The sequence below is a fragment of the Cynara cardunculus genome (assembly GCF_001531365.2).
Source record: "Cynara cardunculus var. scolymus isolate 2C chromosome LG 3, CcrdV1, whole genome shotgun sequence".
In the NCBI taxonomy this organism is placed as follows: Eukaryota; Viridiplantae; Streptophyta; class Magnoliopsida; order Asterales; family Asteraceae; genus Cynara; species Cynara cardunculus.
In genome coordinates this window covers 5,735,950-5,747,639 of record NC_037530.1, presented here as the reverse complement: position 1 = coordinate 5,747,639, position 11,690 = coordinate 5,735,950, and the positions used below count along the sequence as shown (strand labels likewise).

At 34.7% G+C, this 11,690-nt stretch overlaps 1 protein-coding gene across 2 annotated transcripts; it reads left to right on the top strand.

Moving 5' to 3' along the window:
* Positions 1 to 3,947: 3,947 nt before the first annotated feature.
* On the top strand, positions 3,948 to 11,521 carry LOC112510406 (U-box domain-containing protein 33-like). 2 transcript variants are annotated; one of them, XM_025115810.1, is made up of 9 exons: positions 3,948 to 4,443; positions 4,995 to 5,116; positions 5,251 to 5,372; positions 7,464 to 7,568; positions 7,838 to 8,204; positions 8,296 to 8,442; positions 8,998 to 9,519; positions 10,200 to 10,949; positions 11,235 to 11,521. In XM_025115810.1, the coding sequence occupies exons 1-9, from the start codon at positions 4,254 to 4,256 to the stop codon at positions 11,418 to 11,420; spliced, it is 2,511 nt and encodes an 836-aa protein (XP_024971578.1). In that variant the 5' UTR covers positions 3,948 to 4,253; the 3' UTR covers positions 11,421 to 11,521. The 2 variants fall into 2 exon arrangements, with proteins under 2 accessions (XP_024971578.1, XP_024971580.1); XM_025115812.1 differs by having other exon boundaries at positions 4,161 to 4,443; positions 7,927 to 8,204; positions 11,235 to 11,420.
* The last annotated feature ends 169 nt before the right edge of the window (positions 11,522 to 11,690 follow it).

The window sequence follows — 11,690 nt, the reverse complement described above, 5'->3', positions numbered from 1 at the left end:
TTAAATTATAATAAAAAATTTGATTTAAATAAATTACACAGAAAATGAGAAATTTTAAATAGTTAATTTAATATTAATATCGATACATTTTTTTTTCAAATTTATATTTCATTCAAAATAAAAATATTATCGTTTTCTAAAACCACGTAAAACCGTATTATATCGGTAGAGAAAATGAATAAAATAAAACATTAAATCGAAATATATCTCGTTGCATTGCACGAGTACCCTTCTAGTATATAAATGTTCAAACGAGAATGTTGTCTGTTTAAGAAAACAAGAAAAAAAAATCGTTAATGTACAAAATCACATCTGATTTTATATTAACGTCAAAAAATGGAAGCGAACGACTTTTAAACCTGTATGGTTTTGTACGTGAATATATGCATGTGTGCATGTGAATCGTATATGATTTTGTACATTAACAACTTTTTTCTTGTTTTCTTAAATAGTTAATGTTTTCGTTTGAATCTGACTATATATATATATATATATATATATATATATATTAATTTATATTCTAAACTATATGCTAATAAATGTTTTTGAAATATAAAAATGGATAAATAAAAAGTTAAAGATGACAAGTTGACAATATCGAAGAGAACATAAAAGTAGAGTTAAGGAGCAACTTCCATGAAGGTCAAGCTCCACTTGAGCGTAAAGAAAAATGGAACCCTTTGTTTTCTTGGTAAAGGGACATTAATAATTTTTTATTTTTATAATTTAGAAAAATATATACATTGTATTCATACGAAGACGTAGCGTGTCGTATGTGCATCCGTCTAATGTAAGAGAGACGTATGATTTTACTGTAAACTAAAAATGAAAAACTAACGTAATTTATCATTAAAAATCTAAAAGTTATATAAGGGGCCGTTTACCTAAACATTTACCCGGTAATCACTTATCGGTAAAAGTCAACATTATCGCTTGCTTACTGGGTAAGATTTTATTCACTAAAACTCATCGTATCCAACAATTCATCCCGTTAAGCGCTAACCATGGTAAGAGTCGTCATCCTTACTTACCAGGTAAGACTCTCGATTCTTGTCTTCGTTCTTACCGGGTAAGATTCTTAGTCTTTGCCATGTCATCCGGTAAAGTAAAGTGACTTGGTAAGTGTTTACTCGGGTAAACGTTTGGTAAATGGCACCTAAGTATTTCATCATATTAACAAGGTTCAAAAAACTTTATCATAAAGTTCGACTATTGTCGTGTCGGCTATTACCTTTGTTGTGGTGTTTATCAATAACGTGAGAGTAGTGATCAAAAGCAGGAAAATATAGTGAAATCATGCAACTAAAACATGTTTATTTTTGTTTTAAATCGAGTCAATATCTGTTGATTTCAACCATTACTGCATTATGATGGTAATTTAATGAAATATCCAAAAGGAGGTCGATTGAGGTGTGTCAAGTCAACAAAACTGTGATAAACGAATAATCTTCTGTTTATGGTAATTTTGTCAAGAAAAATCGTATAATCAAGATTGATTCAGGTGTGGTTTGGTGGTTATAACACGTTTTGTCCCTAAAGTTTCAAAATTACAAAGTTGCCATTGTGTTATGCAAAAATGACTGGATTTTATCCCTGCCTTTAACGACTGTTTAAAGAACCATTAAGTTAGGGGTATTTTAGACTTTTCAAGTTTTTTATTATTTTTATTTCAAAATATAATTAACTACAACAATCTCATCAGACACCGGTTATCTTCTCAGGCTAAGTACACCTCAAAATCAAAATCAGTTCCAACTCCAAATCTCAAAATCAAATCAAAATTTAAACCAAAATAAAAAACTAACTGAACAACCAAGATAAAAACCATTCATATTTGAAACAAACCTTACACGTCTGAACAAAACCCTAAACTTCATGTGCTAACAACAACTGAGGAGTTTGATTTACATAGAGAGATCGATGGTAGGATGGTTGCAAACGAACTTTTGGGTCGCTCGAGTTACAGAAGATACAGATGGAGGTCACACATCCACACATACAACCATCGAAGGCAGTATTCAACAAGTCTCTGCAGGAGCCGATTTCAATACGTGGTAGGTTTAGGGGGATGGATTTCAGTATGTAGACTAGGAGAGACGTTGGGAAAGGGGAGAAGGGATATGAAGAAACAAAAGGAAAATGAAGAGAATGGATTTCGAGATGGTTGTCGGTGTGTGATTTTGAGTTTGAGATGGTCGCTAGTTTAGGGGGAGGGGGATTGTCTGAGGGGATGCGTTGGAGAAAGGGATCGGGAAAGAGGTATATTAATCAAGTTACCATATTTATTACATATTTATTTTTTTAAAGGAAAATGTGATTAAAAATAGAAAAAGACCAAACTACCCTTCACTTAGCTAGTTCTTCTGATGCCCTTAGAGGGAGAGATTATATCCGATCGTTTCTGTATACCACAATGGTAAATTTGTAATTTAACATTATAGGGACTAAAAGTGTTATAACAACCAAACCACAAGGACCAAAATTTGTAACTTTTTCTTTATATTTTAAATGACAACCACCGTTAGAAAAAAAAATACTTCTATTGTATTGTTATTTTGAGACACAAGTTTAAATTAAAAAAAAAAACAACAATTACTTTTCAGCACGTTTTTATATCTAGTTTTTTTAACTGTAGATATTTAAATAAATATTTTCAAATTATCTATAATCTATACTATATTATAAAGTATTTGATAAAAACTCTTAAAAACATTTTTTTATGTATAAAATACTATTTATTGATGCATATTACTTAAAATTCAAGATTACAAATAAATTGTGCATAAGTATAACTTACTAAAGCTCTATGTTTGAATTCATGTAACTAACTGCGGATAAACATAATCAAATAGAGAATAAACATCTGCATTTTAAAATATAAAAAATCTAAAATATAGTTAAGATAATTATTGAGTTCTAACAGAATATTTAATTGTTATTTTTATAAAAAAAATATATTATTAAACCTAAATTAAGTTACTTCGTTACGTTAAATTGAATTATAATAAAAAATTTGAATTAAAAAAAATACACAAACAAGAACCTTTAAATAGTTAATTTGATACTAATATTCATATATTTTTTTTTGTAAATTTTATATGATATTTTCAAATTTATATTTTATTCAAAAATAAAAACATTATCGTTTTCACAAAACACATAAAATCGCATTATTCGACATAGATAAAAAAATAAAACGAAACACGTGTCTCGATGCATTGCACGAGTATCCTTCTAGTATATTATAAAGCATTTGACAGAAATTCTTAAAAACCATTTTTTATGCACGAAGTACTGTTTATTGATGCATATTATTTAAAATTCAAGATTACAAGTAAATTATGCGTAAGTACAACTTATTAAAGCTTCATGTTTGAATTCGTGTAACTAATTGTAGATAATCATAATCTTAAAGGATAAACATCCCATTTTAATTATAAAATATCTAAAATATAATTATGATAATTATTGAGTTCTAACAAAATAATTAATTATTATCTTAAAAAATTCTTTTATTAAATAAAAAATAAATTAATTAATTTTAAACTTCAATTAAATTATAATAAAAAATTAAATTAAAAAAATTACACAAAAACAAAAACTTTTAGATAGTTAATTTGATATCAATATCGCTTATTTTTTTTCAAAATTTTATAATATCTTCAAATTTATATTTCATTCAAAAATAAAAACATTTTTTTTTCTCAAAACCATATAAAATCATATTATAACATCGATAAATTCAAAATATAAATTGAAACATTAGAATGTTTTGCTGTACCTTCTAGTTAATATTAAATATGTTTTAAAAAAAATATATTGATAAAATAATAATGGAAAGAAATAAAAAAATAGAGGAGGAATATTTGTTTGGATAGAAAACTTGTTGATGGTTTGTGATTTGGCCCATCTGGTTGACGTCCAACCCGACCTACACGCTTGACTCTACGAACACCATTAATGATGAGCTTGTAGAACTCTAGGAAAAGTAAGAGAATCGAAATGGTGTGAAAGTGAAGCCAATGGGTGTAACTTCGTGGTGATTGTTTGTGATCTTGTCGGTACCTTTTGATCTGTATTCCCACTATGTTTAAAGCAATCTTTTTCACAAACGATAAATTATAGGAATTCCAACAGTACCCTAATCGCATTATTTGTTCTTCCATTCTCTTCGATTTAAACAACTAGTTTTGAATTTATAGTTTCTAGGGTTCCTGAATGCTTAACGAAAACAGGACTAATTTTTAAGATCGATGGGGAGTGAGGTGGAAGTGATTGAGGATAGGGTTGAAGAGTTTAACGATGTCGAAAACACCATATTTGTGGCAGTGGGGAAGAATGTTAAGGAGAGCAAGTCGCTCATATCCTGTGCTTTACAGTGCTTTGCTAGAATGAAGATTTGTCTCCTTCATATTCATCAACCTGGTCAATTAGTCACACTCTGTAAGTTAGTCACTTCACATACTGTTGCTGTTGCTTCATGATTTGAGTTTGACGGTTAATTTTGATGTATGCATATAATACAGTCTGCTTCTTGAAAATTATTGGTTTGTATTTGGGAATTAGCCTACGTAGGCTATGATGGGTGTGTACCATCTTAAATGGTTTTCCATTTTTTGTAATTACAATTTAAGTCGAGATATTTGTGGAAACCTTTTCTGGTTGTGATCAAGAGGATATTCTATTGGATTCTGCCTATTTTAGGGTTAATAATACGATTTAGGAGTTTAGAATGTTTGTGCAAGACTGATTAGAGAATTGAAACTGTGAACACATTATATAATTATGATAAAAATTGCAAAGATTCTAATGTACCGTAACTGGAGAATAACTTCTTAATCAGTATGATGTTAGTATGTTAGAAAGGAATGAAGAGAAAGGGTGAAGAACAAGATTTCATCTATTCCACTTGGGTTACACATTTCTACTTTAATCCTATTCCTAACACGAAGTCCTGATTGTTTCCGATGTTGATTTTTGTTTTATGTTTCCAGTGGATGACAAGTTCTCTGCCAGCAGAGTGAAAGATCAGGTGGTCAAGGCGTGCCGGGAACGTGACCGGCAAAAGATGCACAAAATTCTAAATGAGTACAATCTTATTCTTGATCAAGCTGGGGTATTGTTTGTTGCTCATTCTCCCATTATTGATTTCATTATCTTAGCATACTGGATCATTTGAACATTTGAGATTGACAAAACATCTACTTGAAACTTTTGGTAATTTGTAGTTTTATATTGCTGATTTTGAAGGTGAAGGCAGGTAAGGTGTGGATAGAAGCCGGTAAGGTTGAAACAGGTATTGTGCAAACCATTGTACAGCATGGCATTCGATGGCTTGTCATGGGAGCTGCAGCTGAGAAGCTATATTCAAAGTACGAAATATACACTTGATATTTTTTCAACTGACATTTCTCTCATACATCTTTTTAGAATAGGCAAAACATAAAGAAGCATTTGAACCCTATGATGGTATTACCACCTAGAAGATGGGCCAATACCACCGAACTTAATGCTTGGTAGGCAAAAAAGAAAAACATAAATCAAGATAAAATGGTACCAGAGTATAACCTTTTGTCTATTAAGAATATACTTCAAAGTGATAACACGGTCTCAATATGTCCTTGATTCATATTAATGGTTAAACTGCATAATGAATTATTGGTGATAGATAACCTGGTGAGAACCATAAGAACATCCCTTGTTGCCCAAGTCCCAACACAAACCAAAGATTACCTCGTCACCTAGCACAAAAGAATTATCCATGATAGAGTTTTGAAGTTTTTCTACCCTTTTTAAGTTACATAAGTAAATACACACTTACATATACACACATTGTTTATGGAAAAGGTCTTTCATGGAATCTTTTTATTGCATGAGAATTCACAAATCAATTATCCTATATTATATATGTGTGTGTGTTTCTATATATATATATATATATATATATATATATACGTGACTACAAAGACCCGTGTTACGACATCGGTGGCGGAGACAGAATGCTTCTCAGTGAAGATAGCGCTACACCAGGGATAAACACTAAGAGCATCAACAACCCACTCCCCACGTCTATATTTTAGTTATTGCACGAAGTCAAAATCAAAACACCACCACTCCAGTCACTCCCTACCCTAATTTACATGATCTCATGGTGATTTTGGATGATATCTCCCACAGGATCTAGGGGAGTGTTCCTTGGTTTATGTTATTTGCTGACAACATTGCTCATACAGTGGAGATGAAGGGAGAGGTGAACTTTAGTTTGGAGTAGTGGAGGGCAACATTGGAAGTAAAGGTTCACACGTTAGCCAATCAAAGACCGAATACCATTGGTGCAATTTTGACAGGATGCACAACGAAGAGTGGGTTAAAAGTCAAGATTGGGGATATATGATTCAGAAAGTAAGAGAGGTTGAGAAAGACGTTACACATCATATACCTGCAGGATGTTAAAGTGGAGGACGACCATTGGGGTGTTGTGTGACAAGAAGGATCTGTTACAATTGAAAGGCAAATTCTACAGGATGGCCATCAGACCATCAATGTTGTGTGTGGGTCAGAGTATTTGAGGATAAAGAAATCACAGAAGAGGAAAATGGAAGTTGCAGAAATGAGGATGATGAGGTGGACTTGCAGCTGGATCATGTAAGATACCGACCGAGCAGAGCTAGAAATTGTGCGTAACTTGGATATGTTGACAGGGAGATTGCAGTGGTTTGAACACATTCAACGGAGTTTGTAGACCACACCAGTGAGGGTGGAGAGCATCGCGATCAGAGAGCGTGAGGAGGAGAGGCAAGTCAAGGAGGACATGGAATGAGCAAGTGAAGTTGGACATGGAGGCGTTAGTACCTTCCGATAATATGACCTCTGATAGAAGTTCATGCAGGTGGCGGATTAGGGTAGTTGATAACTTGTCTGACTATCTTAGGTCTTGCTGTCGGGGGGGGGGGGAAGGGGAATAGGAGATAGGGGGAGCGTAGGGAGTTGACAGATAGGTTTGCAGTGTTGTTGGATAGATAAAAGGGGGAAATCGTTGGAGTGTCCCTTGTGCTTTTTAGTTAGGTGTTGCTAGCTTAGCTGCGTCTACAGTCCTTGTTCAATTTGTCTTCTTGCTTTCTCTTTCGTTTTTTCTTCTCGCCTTCAAAGTTTCTTTTGGATCGTTTCAAGCTCTTTGCAATCTTTTTCTAAGTCTGTTTTTTTTATTGTTGCAAAACTATGGCTTCTAAAAAGATTCTGCAACCTGGCGGTCATCTTGGAAACAAGCTATCTACCTCTTGAGGTAGAGGAATGGCCTGCATACATCTTACTCCCCAAACCCCATACTTTCGGGAGTGATATACTGAGTTTGTTTGGTTTTTTGATTTATATTTTTCTGACATGCAAAGCATATATTTAAATCAGCTTACATTTCTTTTCTCATTTTTTTTTGCATTAATGAACCCAACTCATCAAGATTGCAGGTATATGTCAGATCCCCAGTCTGATAAAGCAATATATGTTTGCCAACAAGCTCCAATCTCATGTCAAATCTGGTTTGTTTGCAACGGCCACCTCATCTATACAAGGTATCCTTGATGTCAACATATTGTAACTCTCATGCTTCAAAAGATGTTCTTTTTGCTTTGCAATGCAACAAGTCATAGGCCTTACCGATGAGATCTTAAACAAAGATTGATCATTGAAATAAAATAATAACAACTGCTTACTCTCCAATCAACTAAACGAGGAATGATTACCATCGCAACCACAAATAGAAAAATGTTGACCAATTAATGCATAATACCATTTTGACGTTGACTCCAATTAACCATCATAGAGCCATGTGTTCTTGTAGAGAAAGTTCTGGTGGTGCTAGACTTCATACAAGGAGCATTAAGGCATTGCCATCTTCAGAAACAGCATTGACACTTTATCATGAAGCAGATGCTAGCATGGAAGTGAGCTCCTTGCAGTGTTTAGAGAAGGCCACATCCGCAAAAAATGGCACCTCAGATTCGTTGCTGGTTCTTGCAATAGATGCTGATGAGGAAGTCAATTCCGCCCGGTGTCTAGAGAATTCAATGGTATCAACAAAAAATGTGTATGGCACCTCAACTTCAACCAGTTTGCTGATTAATTATGCAAGAGGAAATGGATCAACTTTACCCGCATCTTATGAATCTCAAGACCAACTCGTTCAATCATGTTCTGCTATGTTTCTGGTATAGCACACATTTGGTTTATTTGTTGTTTTAGCAACCTATATATCTTTTAATTTATTTGTATTTATGGCTATTAACTATTTTTTTCCAGGAAGGACCTCAAGGCCTCTCGTCCTCTGATTTGCTTGATAAACTAGAGTATGCTACCACCGAAGCTGAAAATTCAAAGCAGAAAGCGTTTGAAGAGTCAATAAGACGGTGGAAGGCTGAAGAAGATGCCAAAGAGGCTATACATAAGGTGAAGCTGGTTTTATCAACTGTTTCTCATTTTGTCCCCTTTGCTTCTGATTGTAAATATCGCTTACTTTTGTTTTTCTATTACTGCTGCTGCTGGTTATTGCTATTTGTCCTTGTGCTGAAAATATAAACTGATTATGTTTGATGGTTTTTAAACTCCTGGGCAATTAACTTTCTTTTTGAAGTATATAATATTTATAGACGGAAAATCAAACTCACACATTCTCCTCGCAAGACTCTGCTTGGTAAACGGGTCGTTTATTCAGGCGGGTCTGGTGAGGCTTGAACCCTTAACCTCTAGGAAGGTTGGGTTACTGGATACCGCTAGGCCAATTACCCTTTAATGGTTATTATAGGGTCGAAAACCTGTTGGTTATTATATTTTATTCCTAAATTTTGCAATTGCCTCTAAGAAGAAAGGGGTCGAGTTTTAATGCGGATCGCCATGTTTTCTTGGCTTATTTTCCATGATTCTGATCTTGTTATATAAAAAGTAGTTAGAGAATGAATTATTTACACCTTGTTAATTATGTAGTTCTCTGTAATTTTGTTATAGGCTGAAGCATCAGAAAAACTGTGTATGGAGGAAATTACACAGATAAAAGAAATGGAGGCTACACTTGTGAAACAAAATCGGGAACTAGAAACAATGAAGAATCAGCAAGATGAATTCAAAAAAGAGCTTCAGATGGTCAGAGACCAGAAACCAGGGCTTGTAGATCGAATTTCAAAGGCTCGTGATGCAGAAAAAGAGTTGGAGGAGAAGATTATTCAAGCTGTGAATCTCTTGATCACTTTCAAAGAAAGACGAGATAACTTGCAAGATGAGCTTGATAATGCAAGGAGACAGATTAATGGACTTGCGAATTATGATGAGACAACAAACGTGTCGCAAATACAATTCTATAAGCCTTCTTTTTTGGAAATCATGGAGGCTACTCAGGATCTCAATCAATCATTAAAGATTGGAGAAGGGAGGTGTGGTAGTGTTTATAAAGGGATCCTTCGCCATGTAAGGGTGGCTATAAAGATGCTACCTTCCCTTGGTTCTCAGGGGGAGGCAGAATTCGAACGTGAGGTAAGCCCTTACCAAATATCTCTAGATGATTGCCAAATTTCTTATGTAAAATGATCTATAAGTCTCTGGACCTTAGCATCACCTGTTACTTGTACATTTTTGTCGTATTAGTTCTGTTGACTTGACATGTTCTTTAAAATGGTAAACGAACTATTGAACTGAAGAGACTTGAACTCAACACGTTTGGGTTGTAGAGATCTAGATTCGGCCATCATTTTGGCATTAGTGCACCGGATCCCATCAGAACTCCATGCTTAGAGCGTAGGACTAGAATAAGGGTCCTTAGCATTTGCCGTTTGGTAAACGGCTCCTTATCGTAGTTAACAAGGGCCTAATGGTATGTGGGGTGCTAGTTAAGATCATGTTTAACATGATAAGAAGTATGTTATGGATGTTTCAGATCTTCAATGGCCATAATTGGCATGAACCTTTTCTGTCGCATTTGTTGTAATCGTGGTTGCTGGCTGTTATTTAATTTCTTGTGTGTGAAGTTGGTTTCCTTGTGTTTTTGGCATATTCATATCTTGTTCTTATCTCCGGGGTTTCTGTTGGGCATGCCGGATTTTCTAGTGTAGAGGCATTTGGTAATGTTTTCCGAATATATTCCCCTTGAATCTTGTATATATATGAACTCCACTTTTGTTTCTCAATTTGGGTTATCATTGTTTAATTTACTGCAGGCAGAGGTTCTGAGTAGAATGAGGCATCCAAACCTTGTCATGCTGATTGGGGTTTGTACAGAAACTAGGTCTCTGATTTATGAGTATCTTGAAAATGGCAGCCTTGAAGATCGAATTGCTTCTCGGAGTACAACTCCACCGCTTCCATGGCAAACTCGAATAAGAATCTCTTCAGAGATATGTTCTGCCCTTATCTTCCTCCATGGCAGTAAACCTCATATCCTCCATGGGAACTTGATGCTAACTAATGTTCTCCTTGATTCAAACTACGTAAGCAAATTGAGCGATTTGGGAATTAACCGCTTGATTTTCTGTAAAGATCAAACTTCTTCCACTTCATTCTACCACAACGTTGAACCTGAGGTTTCTGCTTATATGGATCCTGAACTTTTGAAATCTGGAAAGCTTGCTGCTTCTTCAGACATCTACTCATTTGGAGTTGTGTTGCTGAGAATATTAACAGGAAGGCCAGCCTCAAGTGTCGTAAATGATACCAGATGTGCATTAGAAAACGGGAATTTTGGTACAATTTTGGATTCCTCGGCTGGGAATTGGCCAATTGAGGATGCAACGCAGTTGGCTTATTTGGGTTTAAGATGCTGTGAAAATGACCCTATGAATCGGCCAGATCTTGTGAATGATATATGGACGGTGTTTGAACCAATGAGAGATCTGTTTACAACATCACCCGTTGTTGCGTCTGAGAAACAGCGTCGAGTTCCCTCCTATTTCGTCTGCCCCATTTTTCAGGTACTACTCTCGTTACTTACCCTTCTTTTTGCAAGCCAGGGATCTTCTCAGAAACAGTCTCTCTGTCCCATGGGACAGAGGTAAGATTTGCATACTTCTTTACCCCTCAAACCCTACCTTGGGGCGGGATATATTGGATTTATTTGTTTTGGTTTTATACTCGTTACTTACCCATGAGCATGTCGTATTTCTAAACGTTAGAACACAAAAATATTTCTGGTGTTATCTTTGGTGTTGTTAGTTTAGTTTAGTTTAGTTTAGTGTGTGTGTGTGTGTGATTTGCAGGAAGTGATGGAAGATCCTTACATAGCAGCAGATGGTTTTACATATGAAGCAGATGCCATAAAAGGTTGGTTGAACAGTGGCCACAAGACTTCACCCATGACTAACCTTAAGCTTGACCATTGTGACTTACTCCCCAATCATGCCCTTTCCTATGCAATTCAGGAATGGCAACAACAACATTCCTAAAATACCCTTTGTCGTGTTTTGACTTTTGTCAACTTAGCTTTTTAGGGTCATACAGATGTATATCAACATTAATTCAATGTATAAATGCCACTATTCAAATATTATGTTTATAAAGTATTGTGAATTCAAGTTCCTGATGCATTTTGAATCCACTTTATGCATGTATGGATACCAGTTTCACAAAGACATGCTTTTATTTTAAACGTGAGTATCTGGACCAGCTTATTTGCACCTCAGCTAACAAGGACGGACCCAATAATTTTTGGATAC